At 38.7% G+C, this 19,841-nt stretch overlaps 1 protein-coding gene across 1 annotated transcript in view; it reads left to right on the top strand.

The window, feature by feature from the left end:
* MIB1 (MIB E3 ubiquitin protein ligase 1) overlaps nucleotides 1-19,841 on the top strand; it is a 119,351-nt gene that overhangs the window by 65,127 nt on the left and 34,383 nt on the right. The window contains exon 12 of the mRNA XM_004579605.4: nucleotides 4,634-4,785. Within this exon, the coding sequence (XP_004579662.1) occupies nucleotides 4,634-4,785 (152 nt within the window). The remainder of the gene's footprint in view (nucleotides 1-4,633; nucleotides 4,786-19,841) is intronic.

Raw genomic sequence — 19,841 nt, 5'->3', positions numbered from 1 at the left:
AACCTTGCACACCACTAGCCTTCATTGAACTGGTAGATGTTGCAGTGCATTGTAGTCTGGGCTACATCCTGATCTGGCTCTTGCCCTTGCTGGTGAATGCTGTGTACTGGCTCAGGCTGGCCCACCCGCAGACCTGGCAGACTCGCATGCCAACAGTTGCTGCATCCTGCTTAGGCCTGGTCTTCTTTCATCCTTGGCTCTCCTGCTCATCAGTGGTAGCTTCAACTTAGCATGGGCTTCCTCTTCTTCCTCTGCCAGGGCCTTTTGTAGCCCTGGATCTTGTGTATGCCGGTGTGTGCTGCAGTCCAGCCTGACTTTGTGACCCCCCCAGTCCTGGCACTCACCAACTGGTGTTGGCACCTAGCCTGACTGACCTGCACCTATTCTAGCCATTATTGGTTATTACTACATCCTGGTCCAGCCTGGCACACCCCTATTCCCAACTCCCATGTGAATTGGTGGGTTCTGCAGCCTAGCCCAGCCTGTCCCATATCCATTCTGGATCTTGCGAGTGCCAGCAGGTGCTGGAAGCTAACCTAGTCTGGCTCACCCCCAGACATGCCCACACACATGCTTATGGATGCTGCAGTATTGCCCAGTCTAATCCACTCCTAGCCTTGGCTCTCATACTCAGATGAACCTAGCAGGGAGTTGAACCTAGCAGGGCAGTCTCCCATGTTCCCCTTGCAGACCCATTCTCAGCCCTGCATCTTGCGTGTCAGTGGGTACTTTAATCCAGCCTGTCATGGTCTGCCTGAATTCTTAGTTCTTGCTGCTGGGTATTTCCACCTATCTTAGCTGGACCTTGTCTCACCCTGTGCTGGTTCTTCCGTGTGCCTGCGGGTGCTATGGCCTGACTTTGCCTGGGCTACTCCCAGCCCTTGCCCACACAAGTGCTGATGAGTGCTGCAGGCTTGCCTGGCATTGCCCACCCTTGGCCCCAGTTTTGCTGCTCCCTAGTGGGAGTTGTGACCTTGCAGGGGAGTTGCCTTAATTTCTCTACCATGCCCACTCTTAGCCCCAGAGTTGACGCATTTTTGCAGGTGCCATGGCCCTGGTTGGTATGCTCTGCCCTGAGTCCAGGCGTTTTCATGTGTCTGCAAGTGAGGTAACCTGGCTCAGCCTGGTCTCCCAGCCCTTGTTCCTGCAAGTGTCAGGTCAGTTCCACCATCCAGCCTGGCTGGTTCTGCCTGTCAGCATTCCCAGCTCTCACCCAAACTAGTGGGTGCAGCAGTACCTCAGAGGTGAAGGACCCCCCCCCCATTTTTTTTCTGGGAAAATGTCTGCAGATTTGATTTAGATAAGAGTGGATATGAAAATTGGGTTTTCCTGTCAGAAATGCTAGTTTATGAATATTTGTTGATCATGACATTAGTTGTGGCAGCTTAAAGAAGTAGGACTGCCTTTGAAATTTTAACTTTTGGTGATGTTTATTGGGTTCATTAGGATGGGAAGGGTTGAGGATCGGGGTAGTGGGTGGTGAGACCATTGTTTATACATTTTCTTTTCTTAAATATGGGGAAGCGAGGGATACAAGAGGAGAAACCATGCCCAGCTTCCCAAACGCTGCATTACCCTGAGGGATGGAGAACTACCACCTGATGTCATCCCAGGGTCCCCATTATGGACTATTTTCTGGGGGTTCTGCACATGTGGTTTTGATAGTTCTGAGATGCTGCTGATATCATCGCTCCATGGATAAGGAAATCCTTCCAAGGTCGATTGGTTGTCATAGTCTGCCTCTGAGTCTTCATTAGTCCAGATATTTGCTGTCAAGCTTCACTGGGATAGTTGATTAATTTCTTCTGCACTCCATCCTCAGCAATCCAATTGCTGCTGTGCCCTTGCCCAGCTCTGCCCAACACAGGCTCGGCTCTTACATACAGCAGGGGAAGCTGCAGCCTGGTCGTAGTGATCTGCAGTAATCCCCATGAACTGGCCTTCCAGCTCTGGTTCCTGTGTCTGCCATCATGTGCAATGCACTGGTCCAGTCTGCCCCACATCTTGAGATCTTATATATATCACTGGGCATTGAGGCCTAACTCAACCCAACCAACTCTACCCTCCAGCCCACACTCATGCCAGCGGGTGTCACTGCCTGTCCAGCCAGGCCCACCCCCAGTCCTGATTTTCATGCTCACTAGTAGAAGTTGCAGCTCATCAGGGAGGAGCCCACAACCTTCCCATGGACCCACTCCCAGCCTGAAACTTGCATTCTCCAGGTGGTTCTGCAGTCTAGCTAGGCAGTACTTGTTCCCAGTCCCAACACTTGCCAGCTGATACTGTGACAAATCCCAACCTGCCTGCCCTTATTCTGGCTGATGCCTGCACTAGTGGATATGTTGGATAGCCCAGCGTGGCTTTCTCCCTAACCCAGGATGCATTTAGGCCAACAGGTGTTGTAGCCCTGCTGAGCTTGGTCTGCCCCCAGTTCCAGCTTTCACACTCCCCAGTCTGAGTAGTGGCCCAGCAGTGCAGTCCCATTACTCCCCTACCAGCCTCATCCCCGTGTCCCGGTCTTGCTTGTGCTGGTGGGTGCAGCGATCCAGTCAGGTGTGGCCTGTTTTCACCTCAGCATTTGCCGGTGGGTGCTGCAGCCTGGCCTAGCCATGTTTGCCTCTGTTCCAGCTTGTGCTGGCTGGATTTGCCACCCAACCCAGTGCAGTCAACCCCCAGTCCTGGCCCTAATGTGAATTGGCTGGTGATGTGACTAGACCCACCTGTCCTACACTCCTGGTTCCCAGATCTGACAGTGGGTGTTTATTTGAAAGGCAGAATTAGAGCGAGGGAGAGATAGATCTTCCATCCCTTGGTTCATTTCACAAATGACCATAATGGCTAGGATTGGGCACGCTGAAGTTAGGAATCCAGGACCTCATCCACTTCCCCGACATAGGTGGCAATTGGGCCATTTTGTGCATTCTTAGGTTCACTTGCGGAGAGCTGGATTTGAAGTAGAGCAACTGAGACTTGAGCTGGTGCTTATATGGGATGCTGGAGTTGCAAGTTAACCTATCCTGCCACATTGCCAGCTGCAAAGGTGCAAATTTTTTTTAAAAGATTTATTTTTCATTGGGAAGTCAGATACACAGAGAGGAGGAGAGACAGAAAGGAAGATATTCCATCAGCTGATTCACTCTGCAAGTGGCTGCAATGGCTGGAGCTGCACCAATCTGAAGCCAGGAACCCAGAGCCTCTTCCAGGTTTCCCACATGGGTGCAGGGTCCCAAGGCTTTGGGCCATCCTCCACTGCTTTCCCAGGCCACTAAGCAGGGAGCTGGATGGGATGCGGGGCAGCCAGGATTAGAACCAGCACCCCTATGGTATCCCGGCACTTGCAAGGTGAGGACTTGAGCTGCTAGGCCACCGTGCTGGGCCCCAAAGATGCAAGTTCTTAATTCATCAGATAACAGGAGTTTGGAAAATGGATGGTTGGGTTTAACTCAGGTTAGGAGTTTCTCCTGTCGTTGAATGAATAAATGCCTATTTATATGTTTTTTATATAGCCGATAAGAGTATTACAGGCTTTAAATGTGTTTCTATCTTAACTATCCAGTTTTGCTGTTTTAGGATGAAACAGTCATAAATGATACCTAAATGAATGGTGTGTCTGTCTTCCAATAGAAACTGAATTTACAGAAACAAGTGGCATTTGGATTTGGCAACTTTGTGCTGCATGTCATAGGCCATACTGTTTCAGACTTAGAGTAATATCTAAGGAGTTATGAATTGCACTTCATCTTAGCCAGAAGGGTGAGAAACAGTAAGGAGCTATGAACTGAATTAAGTCAACATTATCCATTTCTACAAATGAATGATGAGTAGGAGCCTACTAAACCAATTGTTAATGTGAAAAATGGCTTGATAAAAAAGACTGACAATAACAAATTTTCCCTTATTTGTTTTTGCTTTGCTCTAACTAGTCACTTTGCCCTTTGAAAGCATTTCAGTTGAATTCTCTCATTTGGGGAGCTCTGGTAAAACTACAGGTGGAGATGTGATTGATCTGGAGAACACCTGGGCATAAGGATTTTTCAGAGCTCATCAGTGGACTCTGATGTGCACCTGAAGTTGGAAAACCACTGACTTCTAATTAACTATGGTAACCTGAGTCTGGTGTAGGTTGGATATGGAATTTCAGGGTACAGCCATTAGTAGTAACAAGGTGTAGCAGGCCGTTTAAAATTCGTTATGTCTTTTTGTGAACTTTTTCAGCTTACAGATTTTTGCTGTTAACTTACATATGATTGAGATTATTTTTGTTTTCTTTTGGAAAGCTACAGCGTGTTGTTTCTGTCTTGATTTGAGTGTGTCTAATGTGGCTAGCGTGTGTTACCTGTATTTTCTTATGAAGAGTCTTTAACAACTTTGTGAGAAAACAGACTTATGAAAAAGCTATGCATCGTTTCCAGAATTCTTTGCAGCCAAATAAACTTGTGTTTTAATTCCCCTTTTCAAAAAGGTGAGCTTTATGAAGTGAAATGCGCTCCCCGTAATCCAGAGCATAATCTTTGTTAATGGTTGTTGGATTTGGCCTGTTGCCTTTTCCTTGTTGAGTAATTCAGTGTTACTATTAGCTGTGTTGATTTGTTTAAGAAAGACTAATGAATATTCTTTAATCCAAACAACAAAGGATTCTGAAGGTGATACCCCTCTTCATGATGCAATAAGTAAGAAACGTGATGATATCCTGGCGGTTCTTTTGGAAGCTGGAGCAGATGTTACCATCACAAACAATAATGGATTCAATGCTCTACATCATGCTGCCCTGAGAGGAAATCCCAGGTAAAAAGGTCATCTTTTACTGTTTTCAGTGTACTTTAGAAATATTTTCTTGTTACTGGTTCTCTTTTTTTCTGAAACAGATGAAGAAATGATTTTAGTTTATTTTAGTATTTTGAGCCAGTTTAAATGTTAACATAGGTTTATAACTTAATTTATGTTAGTTTTGTTGGGGGATTTTGTTAGTTCCTAAACTAATGTAAGTATTGTGAGATGATTATGTTAAATGTAGATGTAAATTCTTAAACATTTAAATGCATTCCATTTGGAGACTTATATATCTTCAAGCTCATTCTCAAGGCATTTTTCCCATTTATACATCTTCATGGTAACTGTTTTTTAAACTTGTGGAAAATAAAACTACTACTTGGGTCCTTTCCTTATTCTATGATTAGTTGTATAAACTCCTACTGTTAAATGTCCTCTAATCATTGTTACAGTAACTTGTGTTACTGGAAAAATGAATTTCTTAATTAAACTTCGAGCACTTTTAGAGAGACTCATTATTTATAAATAATAGTCTCCAGAGTCTCACCAAAAAGAAGAAAAAAGAAGAAGAAAGGAAGAAAAAAAAAATAGTTTCGATTAATCTACAGATTTCTGTGAACTCATTTTTTTGGGAACAGTGTTCAATCACACTGTGTGTGTGTTTTAACACCTGTGTATCTCTACTGAGGAAAATGTTTGCTTTGATGTTTATTTTTTAAAGAAACTGTGAAAAAGAGGCAGGGTAACAGAAAGAGGGAGAGAAGTGAAAAAGAGATCTTAATATTTGCTGATTTCCCCCCCCAAGTGGCTATAGTAACTGGGGTTGGACGACTGAACCCAGGAGCTGGGAACTCCATTTGGGTCTGCTGCATGGGTGACGAGCCCAGTACTTGGACCATCTGCTGCTGCTCTCTGAGGTAGATCACATCAGCGGAAGCTGAATTGAAGGCAGAGGAGCTGGTACTTGACAGGCAGTCTGAAACGGGATGCTGTCATCACAAACAGTGGTTTAACCTGATGTGCTACAATGCGGGCCCCGATTTTGATATTTGTTTTGAGAGTTTTGTTTATCTTTTTTTTTTTTTTTTTTAATTTTAAAATATTTTTATGATTATTGTACCAAATACTTTAACATTTTACTAAAACATGATTAATTGTGAATAAAAACTTCCCATCATTAAGACTTATAGGCATTTTCCTCAAAAACTTGGAGGGGGGTTTGTTTATCTTAAGCTCTAAATTGTTTTTAATCTTTTAGCTTCTTAGGATCACCACTAGAGGGCAATCCCAGAAAACAAAAATAATTTTATTGCTGTTGTTTGTTGGTACCCATAGCAGTGTGTACATATTGTAGGATATAATGTATGACCTTGTTTTCGCTCATGTCTTGATTTTAAAATTGAAAATATTTGCATATTCATATTTTCATTGTGAAGGAGACAGAAAAGTACTATATGTTCTATAACTTTCAGACACAATTCTGTGTGCATGGCCTCACTTAATCCTTTTAACAGATTTTTGAGGCAGCTGTTAATATACTTATTTCATAGATAAAGAATATGAAGCTTATGTGGTGAATTTACTTAATCAAGATCACATAGTTGATTATTGAAGCCGCTGGAATTTGAGCAAGGGCTATGTGACTTCGATGTTTCCAAGCCACTTCATATTACTTTTTTGTGTGTATGTTCTCTGTGTGAGACAGGGCATATGAACAGTGAGTGTTTAATCAAAAGTAATTATTAGTGTGCCATTCCTATTGCTGCTTTACAGTGAGGGTTCTCTAAGTAGTTTTCAATTTGCTGTTAATCCTGTTTATTCTACCAGTTTTTCTAGTTCATTCCATTATCTCTATTCCCAGTGCTATAGACCAAATTACCTACCCACCACTTTTATCTAAACTACCGTAGTGTCTTTTTAATTAATTTCCCTGTTCTGTCTCATCACTGATTGAACTTTCGTGCAATTACAAAGTTGGCCTTGGAGCCATGATCTGCTTCTTCCCATGGTATGCATTAGCAGGAGGTTAGATGAGAAGCAGAATGGCTGGAGCCAGAACCAAGCACTCTGATGTGGGGTGTAGGCAACACAAGCAGCCACCTGACTTCTACGCCAACGCCTGCCCCCTAAATAGATGTTTGTAGAATGACAACTTTGTAATTGTATGCAAGTTGAGAGCTACCTTAGTGACTGTTTTACCTTGAATTGTAACATTTGATTTAGTTGCTTGCCATATTTGTTTTGTGCCCCAGTTATATTTATTTAGTATCCTTGGCTTAACTGTTGTACTTAATGTATAGTCAGTCCATTTTAATTGAAATGGATTATACTTTATCTATTGTAATACTGTAATAGTAAAAATATAATTCTTACCTGTTTTTGAAGTTACTTTTTTTACTTTGTATGTATTTATTTCCTACAGTAAGTTATCATTGTGAGTATATTCTAATGCCATCACAAATAGTTACTTAACATTATTAAAATTAATATTATGCTTACAAGATGTGTTCTTTTTGGTTAGACTTTATAAAGTTCTTAGTATTAAAAAATGGCAGTTACCACATGCTTCAATGTAATTGTTTTTAAGATATTTTAACTAAGAACCATTCAATTTATATACTCTTACATTTGGTATTTATTGGCATGTTTTTCTCTGCCTTTTAGCCGTATCATCTCCTAAAATTAGGAAGAATTTTAGATTTTTGTCTAAAAGAGAGATTATTTCTGCTGATAAAAATGAAAACAAAGTTTCGATAAGAATGTTACTGAATAACTTCCCTGTGAGCTGCCTACAAATTTCCGTAGTTTCTTCACAGTCATGAAAATAAGTCAGAAGTTTTCTGCAGAGGCGACAAAAATGATAGGTATTTTGAAGGTACTGATTGCCAGATTGTAAAGTTAATTTCTGTTGTGTTACTTAAGCATCGTTCATTACTATAAACTGAATTTGAAAAGTAACAGTAAAGTATGAGTGAATCCCATGATACTTTGTACTTACTGTGTTTTCAGGTTACTATTAAGATAACATGATACGCATTTCTTACTCATTAATTTATTCTTAGAAATATATGTAACTGTAATGAACATTTGAGCAACTCATAATTTTCTCAAGAACATTGTGATACCTTTAATTTTTAAATTCTAAAATATCTGTAATATCTGGTAAATAGACCACATTGAATGCAGGAAGATTTAATCATTTGAACTATATCTTATTTAAGGTTTTTCGTTACCAGTAACTCTGAACATGCTGAATGCTATATACAGATAGAGCTGACAGTTTATAAAATGGTAGCAGATTTATAATAGGTCCTTTTTCTCTACTATGTGCTTACACATTTACTTTGAAACACATGTGCCTTGTAATGTGTAAGTGTGTTTAATATGGCTGAGATTTGATTAATAGGAAGCACAGAAACGACTTATTTGAATGAAATGATGAGGTTTACACACACACACACACACACACACACCCCTACCCACCCACCCACACACATTCTCCCTCCCTCCCTGCCTCCCTCCCTCCTTTTGTCCATGTTGTTTAAGGGGGCGATTTCTTTAAAGAGTGGTCAGGAGTTGAGAATTGCCTTCAGTAACCTTCATTAACTGGTTAAATATCTGTCTGAATAAAAGACATTAAATTATTTATAGATTTATAGCTAAATTACAGTCATTAAGAAGGTTGGATGAGTATTAGATCATTTGTCACTTTCTCCTTAATTGAGTTTCTGCACCGAGAGAAGAGGAAGACGGAGGGAGGGGGGATGAGAGAGTTGTGTTTGTCTGTTTTTGTAAAGGACAAAGAAGACAAAGGTAAAGAAGTCCATCAAATGTAATGAGGAGAGTTTCACTTTACAACTGAGGAAACTGGTATTGAGAGCTGAAAGAACTTAATGAATAGTAAGGTTGAGGTTAGTATTTTCTTCCTTTTTTCAGGATTAAATACCTTGGGTTCAGGTTCAGAAGAATTAGGTAATTACTATGGGAGTCTTCGGACAAGATCTTGTATTTAATAGTCTCCCTTTTTCTTCTTTTCTGCTGTGGGAGACAGTGACATTTCTAGAGTGTAGCTTTATGTACTGTTACAGTTTTTAAAACCTGAAATATGTGTACATTGATGGAATTTGTAACCCTGCCCCTCATTGTGTCATTCTCATCATGTTTTCAGGTGGGTTTTAGGTGGCCTTCCCAGATATTTTCTTCTTTTGAAGGAAGGGTATATATTTCTTACGATGAAGTTCAGCCTACATAATTACATTTTACTTCTAAGGGATAGGAAACTTAATACCAAGAGACCATAAATGAGCAACATTGTTTTATTTGAGATCCTTAAATTTTACATACAGGAATTTTAAGGTTTTTTTTGCAAACAATTTTAAATACTAGAACTCTTCAGAAGTAGCGTTAATAGAATAAAAGTATTTTATATAAAGAACTACATTCTTATTAATTTAAGTAAGTTGAAATGTTGATGTTTGACATCCTTGCTTGAAAACATTAGCTGTCCTGTAGTAATCAATGCATAGCTACAGCTGGTTGAAGGGGACCAAATCCATTAAAGAGGCGATTTGGTTCCATTTTACCAGCTCTAGCAAAGCATTGTATGGAGTGCTGCTAGTTTGGAATCCAGAAACATTTATATTATTTTCGTTGTGCAGTTATTATTCTGGATCTTATATGAGCAATAGAAGTTCCTGCTATCAATGCTGTAGTGAATATACAACTTCTTTTTTGAAGACACTTTTTCTTAGAGTTCAGGAGTCTTTTTAACACAAGGAATTATTGTTGTACATCTTTGTTTTCAACATCTTTGCTTATTTTGAAGTGTAGACAATAACTTGTTGCAAAACCAACAGTGTTTGAAAGAACAAGTAGACCTTGGTGTAATGTTTTCTCTGTATTGCTAGGCAGCAAACCAGATTACTTAAGTGGTTAAGCTAATGCACGGATAGGTTGAGAAGAGTACTGTTAGTAACACATTTCTACCACCACTGATTTTTTTTAAAGTATTATAGTTGAGGATGAATACTAAGTTGCTAGCGTGGGATAGAGGAATATGAGTGGCCTTAAAGTACCACTGCTTCTGCTGTATGAACAGATCACACGTGTTGTCAGTGAATCTGTTGGACTTGTGCTGAAAGGAAGACTATGAATGCCAGATTTTTTTCTTTGTTTTTGCTTATGTATGGGTATTAGTCTAAAGTAGTCTTCTTAAGGTCTATTTCTTTATCTAAATTCTCTGCAGTGTTGGGTTCAGTTTACCTAGTTATTTTTTTAAATTACCAATTTAGTAAAATATAAATTTATGATAAGCTTAATCCATGAATCCGGGTATTGAAAACCTATCATGTGACTTATACTTTAAAAAATTAGCACAGTAGATTTTTCTTAACGCTGTATCTATTGATTTCTTGTCCTAAGGTAAGTTCTTACAGTAAAATATAAAGCAAAGAAATATGCTGTATAGTTAATTTGAAATTGAACTAGGTCAACACTAATTTAGGCAATATGAAAACATTTCTTACGTTCAGCATATTCTTCATTTTTTGGTCAGTGAGTATCATGCTCCTGATAAAATTAATGTCACTGCAATTCTGTCATTTTTTCTAGTAGAAGAGTAACAGGTGTTAAATGCCCTGAACTTAAGTACTGAAGATAGCAACAACACTGGCTTCTATTTTTACTAGTTACACGGGAGCTATTTAGCAGATCCAGTTGCTCAAGTGTGCTTTTGGATGGTAGTTCATTTTCATTTACTGGCCATATTGGGGCAAGGAGAGGCCATGGGGAAAAAAATAGTACAGCATTTGATAATGTCAGCATCTGTTATCCTTGTCAGGGAGACAGTTGAAATGTTTGAGTTACACCAGTGTCAGCAGATGCCCAGAGTTTAACATGCAGTCAGTTAAAAATGAACAGCTGATCTAAGTGGTGGTTGTGACATTTTAGAGTGATTGAAAATACTCTTAAATATACTAGGTTAAACTAGTAATTTTTAGAATCATTGTACAATTTTACTTTTAAATAGCGTAGCATTTTGTTTTGAGGATTATATATTCTTAATATAACAAGATTCTTAATCATGACTGCCTGTAATTTCCAATAAACATTCGGTGGCATTATTGTCTTGCTCAACAAAAATTATAGTTAAACGAAGTCATCTTTATTTTATTTTTAATGCAATGAATCTAAAATATTATACTTTTCATATGTATGTAAATATTCTAGTTGAAATTCCTTTATTTTAGAAAAGATTAGAAAATATCAACAAATGGAAATAATAGTATTACCCACTTTCCTATAGCCCTTGAACCTTTTTACCCTAATTAACTATGTAAAGATGCTAAAAAATATAATAGAAAATGAAAAAAAAAACGAAAATAGCAATACTAGTATTGTTCCTAGTAACTTTGTCATTTATTTTAGTGGCTTAAAAGAAGTACCATTAGAGGTTGTCACTAGGAACACAGTTGGTTGTGATTTTTAATGAATATGCAAGATAAACCATATCAAGCATGTTTCAATATCTCTTGTCATATCCAAGCTGTATACAGTGATCCATTATATTAAAAATGAATTGTTTTATGGTACCAATAGAAATGGTTATTTTATCTATATAAATTGGTTCTTTAGTATAGTCTTAATTTTACTTGGATCTTTTTGGAGAAAACAAATTTAAAGGTAATTCATGTAGTAAGCTAATTGGTTCTAAATATGTGACAGCTTTATTTTACCTATTGACTTAACTGTTACCCAGAATTTTGTCATTTTGCTTACTTAAATCTTGTGTTTTTTAGTTAATCTTAAATATTAGCTGCATTTAAAGCAAAGATTGGATTGGGGAACTGATAAACTTGAGGAAAAAAACACGCCACTTTAATTTTTACAATCAAATTTTACTTAGAAGAGTCTTTTGATGATTATGCCTGTTGTCGAGTAAGAAAACTTAAAACTATGTAAGTTTTGCTTCAGAACCTTTTCTACTATTAATAAATTGTAAATTTATCAAAATCTGAAGAATATTTGTTAAAATGTGAATGAATTCAGCTTTTGTTATATCTTATTTTTCATATTAAAGCAGTCAACACTCTGTGGTAAATTGATATCAGATTATGGAGACAATCTCTCGCTTACTCTGCTGTGCTGGTAATATTAGTTACCTTTATGTGGTCAGGAGTTGTCACATAAGTACATAATTTAAAAATGTCTAATAAATGAACTATGCTTTAAAATTGTGCTTTCAAAGGAATTTCTTGAGAATTTGAGATCTACAAAAGTAAAACTTCTTCATAAAATGTAACTCTTAGGAATATTTCATTTTTATCTTTCAGGAAGAGGTATGCTTGTCTTTGATGTTAGTGTAGGCAAAGGCTGTCTATTTGATAGTAGGCTAATTTATCATGTGATGATCATTCAGTTAGAAAAAAGCAAAGGCTCCTTTAGCTGCAGTTTAGTTCTGTCTGGATGGCTTATTACCTACCAAAAATACATACTTCTTTACATTCCATAGCATTGTATGTTCATATGGGTACATAAAGAAGTATGTACTCTGAGTAGGTATTACTAAGTTGTTAGCTGTAAAAACATGAAATATTTTTCCAGTTGTTAGTAAAACATTCTGTGTAACGTTGTACATCACTTGTAGGTCATTTGTAGAGACCAACTTATAAAAGACTAAGCTTTAAAATCAGGTTACCTGGTCATGGCATTAATACCACTTATGATTCCTTATTCTTGGTGACATAAATGTTTCTAAACATTTGGCCATTTATCTATTCAACTTTGTCTTGTTTTGGTTCTTTTTCCAAGAGAGTCATAGAATTAGTGGAGTTTTTCTGAAGTTGCATAGATCAGCATAGCACTTCTTCACAGTCTTCAGAATGAGTGTCGTCTTTTGGGGAGTTGCAGGGGGTGGGGGATTTGCTTCTGAGGCCTACAAGCAGATAGTAATTAATTCATCACAGAATCTTCATACAAACTGCATATCTCACTCAAAACTTAAATAATTAACCAACTTTCACATTGAAATAACAAGGTAAAAAAAGAATTACATCTTTTTAAAGTGTTGGGAACTGAATTTTTAGAGGTGGTGAATTTTTTGAAAATTTTTTGTTTAAAAAAAATCTTAGAATTCATGATCGTTTGAAACATTCTTTGTTGCTCATTTATCTTTATTAGTTACCTGAATTTTATAGTTTGATGGTTCTGTTTGGGTTGGACACAAATTCAAATAGATGTTTAAATATCTAATTTTGATGAGTTAGGTTCAATTTTTAAAGGGATTTTTAATATTAACTATGAGAAAAGTCAACTTTTCCAGTCTCAAGAGCTGACAGGTTTCAGGCTATTAACACCTCAGTTTTCCCTTAATCATTTAGCATGAATAGAAACTGTAGTTGGTAATGGTATTAAAAGATTGATTTAAAAGACCTCAAGAAGTTTCTAAATTTGACCAAGGAGATTTCATAAGGGCAGAAGTAGCAGAATTTCTGCAGCCTGTGACAGAGGCTCGTGCAGCTTGCAGAGAGCACATCAGTAGGTAGTCTAGGATTGTAGCAGTTTCAGCAATGCAGCATTAAAAGTAAACTATGCATATTCTTAATGTTTTTGCCACTAATTAATTATAAGCATGCAAAATGATCTGCTAGCATTTTTGGTTGGTTAAACCTTGCAATAAATAGTGAATCATTTTTAAAAGATAGCCTACTTTGGAGGCAAGATGTGATTTACCCGTACTGCAAAACCATCATTTAATCTGAAACAGTAGCGACTATATCTTTAATAATGTAAATGATAGTAATGAATTTGCACATTTTTGAGATCACACTGTCTGCCTCAATATTTGAACATTTCTTTTTACACTGCCTAAGCTCTCAACTGGAACTGTGAAATGAGGCTATGCCGGGATGGAATTTAACGATAAGAGCATGTATCTCAGTCAACAATAGATAAACATGCAGAAAGTCATAAGCATCCTGAGAGGTACTGGCCAAGGAGTGCCGTTACCTGTAAGCTGGGTGTAAGCTGGGTGCCGGGCGGCGTTTGCAGCAGGAAGGGTGGCAGTGACCTAGCCAGTCACAGCAGCAGCAGCCATCTCATCTCGCTCCTCACTCCGTTTGCTGATTCAGCACTTCTTTTCATGAGCAGGCTGAAGTAAGAGGGTGTATCAGTGAGCAAAGAGCCTCACCTTGTAAGATAAATTTGAAAAACAAACAAGCAGCCAAAAGGAAGCTTGGTTTTCCCCTTTCCCTAAAAAAACAGAAAACAAAACACTACAGTACAGTTGAATCGGTGTAGGCCATTTGATATGGAATGTCATATACCAGTGTTGCACAGAAATGTAGAGAAAGTTAGGCATCCAAGAAAGGTTTCTGCCAGGACTGAGAAAATAAATCTAGCTTATTTGTCAGATGAAATGCTTGGGAGGGGGTGGAGGGGAGGGAGGTCAGATACAGAGGAAGTTAATTTATAATCTTAAAAAAAAAAGCAAAGCACACGCCCCCCACCCTTACCCCTTAAGTAACTGGAAATTAGCTTCTCCTTGTTTTCATTTGCCCACCAGAATACATTTGGTTCTTCTCACTTCTCAGGAAATAGTCTGCATCTTTCTTGCTCTGAGGGTGTTTTTTTTTTCCTTTGCTTTTTAGTTTCCAGGATTAAATGGTAGAACTGTAGTGAAGCTACCTTGTCATATCCAGAGGTCAGGACTTCCACATGATCACTACAGAGGCCAACTTATATTCTTCCCTGAGTGACCACAGGCTAAACTGCTACAGCTTTATAGGCAGCTAAGCATTTGAAACATGCACTCCCAGGCAAACAGGCTCTCTTCTGCCTCTGCCTTCCCTGACCATATTTAGTCAACCATAGCAAAAAATAGTCTCTCAGCTGTCGATTGTCGATCTAAAAGCTGAGGAAGCCTCTATCTTGCTTTCTGCCTATTGATTGTTCATCCTGCAGTCCAAGCACCGATTTGCCATTTGTCCTGCCCCACCCCCCCACACCTTTTTTTTTAAGGACTGCCAAATAAAGCAGTCTCTCATGTTTCCACTTACATTTCCCAGGTTTTCACTGGGCTTGTGCTGAGCTGAGGAAAGCCTGGTGTGGCTGTCACTATACTTAGAAGCACTGTGGAGAAAAAAGAAAGAGGGAGAAAACTAGCCTGGCTAGTAGCAAGATGATTTTTAGATAGATACGGAACAAGTGAAAATCCTCCTGCTGCCAAAAGATATTTCAGAGCCTGATTTTTTTGGTTGATAAAAAGTGCTTTTGAATGTGATACATAACATAGCTGTAAGCCTGAGGGGTTCTGTAGGGTGCATTTAGAAGAGTGGGTTATCGTTGTGTATTTTGAATTTACTGAATGGTATTTGAATGGAAAATATATAAAAGTGGCAAGGAGAACCTATATATTGATGGTGGAAATTGATGGTGAAAGTGAGGGAGTAGAGGGTAAATGAAAATATTGTAAATGCTACATAAAACTTTTAATTCATTGTCAATTTCAGTTCATTTTTTGTAGTGTGTAGGTGAAAAATGGGGTCCAGAATACTTTTAAGTAATCATTTTTTGCTGAAATTAAGTATAATGTGTAAAGGTATTAAATACATTTTATTAATTCTATTTTATGTTCAAATATGAAAAGATTTATTGTCTTCCTTCAGCATTGCTATGGCTTTCTGACTTTCTGAAGGGGCATTTCAGAGTGGTCGTTGCACTCTGCCACAGAGTAGTCATTAACCTTTTTATAACTATGTTGATTTATTTTTTATAACTATGCAGTTTGTTTTTTAACCATAGAGAAAAGGATACTAAAATATCAAAAAATCTGTGGCAGTATAATTTTTGGGTGGGGGGAGTGTAAGGTGTCACCAACAGAATTCTTGAGAGGAACCATTTATACTTTGGTCTTAAATCAGAGATACTCTCTCAAGTATTGATGAAGTTGAGAAACAGGGAAAAGCCATTATCGGTTTTCTGAGCTCATTTGCTCATTTTTTTGATATTGCTTTTTTTTCTTTAGTGTTCAGCTTAATCATTTTGGATGATTAGTTTAAAACAATGATATTAGGAGTGTTTTGACTGTTTTTAAAAACCATGTTTCCTAGATTGAAAAAAATGCACACACATTTTGAGAAAATGACACCTCAGATTGTGTTTGAAAAATTTCAAGTTTCTAAATTATCCTTTTGTTAACCATTTTGACAGTGAAGTTTTTTTTTTTTGTTTTCTTGAGGTTTTTAGCAAACACTCATGTACTATATTATGTGCCATGCACTCTTCTAAGTCCTTTATAAATATTATTTCACTTAATTTTCATTCACACCCATTTGAGGAAGGATTTTTGTCTCTTTTCACATGTTACAAATAAGGAAACCGAGGAATAGAAATGAAGTTATCTGCTCCAGTCAGTAGACATTCTGACTAGGCCCACAGTTTGAGCTCATGTAGTTCATGCCATGCTGCTGCTCTAACTGTAATAATGACGTGTGCCTGGGAGTTGTTTCTGTGGAGACTCCACCAGATAACACAAGCAGGATATGGTGCTATCCTGGCCTTACTGAATTCATAAGGATGACTGTCTCGGTTCACTCCTTCCATTCAACAGAACTTTGAGCTCTTTATGCTGGTTCTGCAAAATACATATATTTTAAACAAAACATGTTTACCTTGTGTATGACCTTCATACATTTTACCCCAGAAAACCTCCCCTGCTGTTGATTAACTTTCCTGATAATGTCCTTAATGGCTCACTTGCTTTACCATTTGTAGAGATTGTTTATTAATTCAGTAAACATTTATTGAATGACTAGTGTGTATTACAGTGTTATTCTAATTTTTAAGCATTAAATAATACTAATAATTAAGGCCTCTACAGTGTAGCTCCTGTGATTTATTTGGAGAAATATTGGCTGTCTCTGAAGAAGAATTCTGAAGCACAGCAGGCCCTAAAGGTTGAGCCAGTGCCATTTGAGTTCTGCATACCAATGTGGACAGCTGCTTGTCCCCTCTGTTGCTTAGAATTCATTTGTTCATCATTCAGCAAACGTTTGAGTAGTACCATGTGCCAGGGATTATACTAGACACCACTATTAGTTGTTCCAGAACTTAATGCTGCTTTGGCAGTATTCGCAAATGCCTGCTTAACTGGTAGTAAGACCTTACCTTTCAAGCATCCATGTCCTTAACCTTTTGGAAAACAACCAGATTGAAAAGTAAAGAAGAGTGTTTGAGCATTAGGGGAGAGTCATCACATGTCTTATATTATACTCCACAGATGAGATTATAATGGCTTAATAAAATTACTGATTTACTGAGCTAGTAGCACCCTCACCTTTACTCTGGTAGCTTTGTGGGACTTCATGCCACAGCATGGTAACTTGCCTCTGAATGAAGCACAGTGCAGTGCCACACAGTGTGCAGCTTGCCTTTGTGATTACCATTTGTGTTCCTAACATTGCATGTTGTGAGGAAAGGAAGGAGACTGTTGTCATTCACAGGAGGGTGAGGGGACAGAGACAGTTCTGCTTAATTCTCTATTAGCTTCCTCCTGGCTAAGCCCAGGAATGGCCAGGCTCTCTACCTTGTTTTTTTGTTTTTCTTTTCATTTCGTTTCATTTCAAGATTTATTTATTTTTATTGGAAAGGCAGATTTACAGGAAGAAGGAGAGACAGAGAGAAAGATCTTCCATCTGCTGGTTTACTCTCCCAAGTGACCATAACAGCTTGGAGCTGAGCTGATCCAAAGCCAGGAGCTTCTTGCAGATTTTCATGCAGGTACAGGTTCCCAGGGCTTTGGGCCGTGCTCTGCTGCTTTTCCAGGTCATAAACGGAGTTGGATTGGAAGTGGAACAGCGGGAACATGAACTGGTGCCCACATGAGGTCCTAGCACTTGGAGATGGAGGAGCCAGATGAGCCATGGTGCTGGCCTAACTACCTTATTTAGTTATGTATTTATTTTGAGGGTTGACAAGGGTTTTTTTTTTTTTTAAAGTCTAAAAATTGTTACAGGTTATTTTCTAAAGATACATGTATACATTTTAAGGATTTATTTATTATTTAAAGACAGAATCACAAAAGCTGGTTCATTCCCCAAATGGTCTTAACGGTTGGGGTTGGGCTAGGCTGAATCCAGAGCCTGGATTTCCATTCAAGTCTCCCATGTGGGTGGCAGAAGCCCAAATACTTGGGCCATCTTCTGCTGCTTTCCCAGGCACATTAGCAAAGAACTGGGTTGGAAGTAGATTAGCTTGGTCTTAAACTGATATTGCAGAAAGTGGTTTAACTGGCTTTGCCACAGTGCCTACCATGCTAATTTTTAATCAAGATAGCAAGCTATAGGTCTTTAAAAACTAATCCACCTTAAATCTCTATTGTATAATAATTACAAATAATTTATGTCAGTACGCTGCCCCTGGGGAGTATTATTTCTTGCAAAATGACTTACTTCCAAAGAGTGTAGTATAGAAATGGGGTGAGGCAGGTCTGAAGAACAGCTTCACTGGAGAAGCCTGGCAGCCACTACCTCAACCAGGTGACCAGAGATAATGCGCATAGGGATAAGCTGTGTTGATGGTCTTTGTTCTTGTATGTGGTGCAGGGATGCTGCCCTGTTTGGTCCTCCCACAACTCAAAGCCCCTGTGAAATTACAAGGAAAACATGAGCGATTCCAACCAGGAACAGTCTACAGAATTCTGTTAGTACTTGTCAAAAGTGTTGGTTATCAGAAACAAGCAAAGTGTGAGAGCCAGAGGGAGCCTAAGGAGGCATTTAGAGAACATTGAATGAAACAAATGAAATCTCAGAATGTGGCCAAATGTACCATGTGCTAAATTGCTCCACTAGTAATAGGCATGAACGGTGTATGGGAGCTGTGTCCTATCATTGCAGTTTTCTGTTAACCTAAAATTGCTCCAAAATATGTGGAAGACCTAGAAAAAAATCCTGGCTCCTGGCTTTTGCCTGGTCAAACCCTGGCCATCATTGTCAGGTGGAGAGTGAACCAGAGGGTCAAAGGTCTTTGTTTCTGTCTCTTAACTGCCTTTGCAATGAATATTTAGGAGAAAAGGAGGGGGAGCAGCAACAAAAATTAATCCAGCCCTTCCTGGCAGTTGGCAGTTACCTTTCCATTAACTTTTGAATTTTTAAAAAAATCCATGAAAGGACTCTGATTCACTGGATTACTCCACAGACAGCTACAATCTCCGTTCCCTTGCACTGGCCAAAACTGTAGCCAGAAGGTAGAGACTAATTCCAGGTCTTTTACATGGGTGGCAGGGACCTACCTGTTTCAGGCATCACGTGCTATGTGAGAATACTTGAGATGCCATATTATGGCATGTGGGCATCTTTACTGGTAGGCCTCATTTGCATTAAATTTGATTTGAGACTCTGCGTAGCATTCTCCATAATTTATACTGGTAAATGAAGAGTGATTTTGCCATGATTGATTTCAGTAAATGCTAAGTTTAGTTTTATCTCTTTGAAAAGTATATTAAGGGGTCCGGCATGGTAGCCTAGTGGCTAAAGCCCTCGCCTTGCATGATCCGGATCCCATATGAGTGTCAGGGTTTTTTTGTTTGTTTGTTTAATTCTTTTATTTTGATAATCTTTACGTAGTTGATTAGGACACAAAGGGTCAAGGGCTACAAGAAAGTGGATAAGACCGTTGTTTACACATTAATATTATTTTTTTCTGTATCTGAGGTAAGGAAAGAGATAAAGGCAGAAGCGCCACCCAACCTCCATCCCGTCCCAGCGTCCCCAGTTTGAGGCATGCTCTGAGGGTGCAGCTCAAGCAGTTTTGATAGCTCAATTTTGAATTGCTGCTAATCTCACCATTCCACACAGGATGAAATCTCTTCAGAATCCACTGGCTGACATAGTCTCTTCATGGTTGAGGTTCTGAGATCAGCAGTTCACTTGGAGGGATCCCCAAAGAAACTTCGTCTGGGGTGATGCCCAGACCTGATTCTTGTGTGTGCTTGCCAATACAGAGTCCAGAACAGTCTGTCCATGGGCACCAGTTCTAATCCCGGCAGGCCCCACTTCCCATCCAGTTCCCTGCTT

Source organism: Ochotona princeps, chromosome 18 (genome assembly GCF_030435755.1).
Source record: "Ochotona princeps isolate mOchPri1 chromosome 18, mOchPri1.hap1, whole genome shotgun sequence".
Classification (NCBI taxonomy): Eukaryota; Metazoa; Chordata; class Mammalia; order Lagomorpha; family Ochotonidae; genus Ochotona; species Ochotona princeps.
Note: the sequence above shows the minus strand (reverse complement) of the source record. Positions and strands in the feature narration are given on the sequence as shown.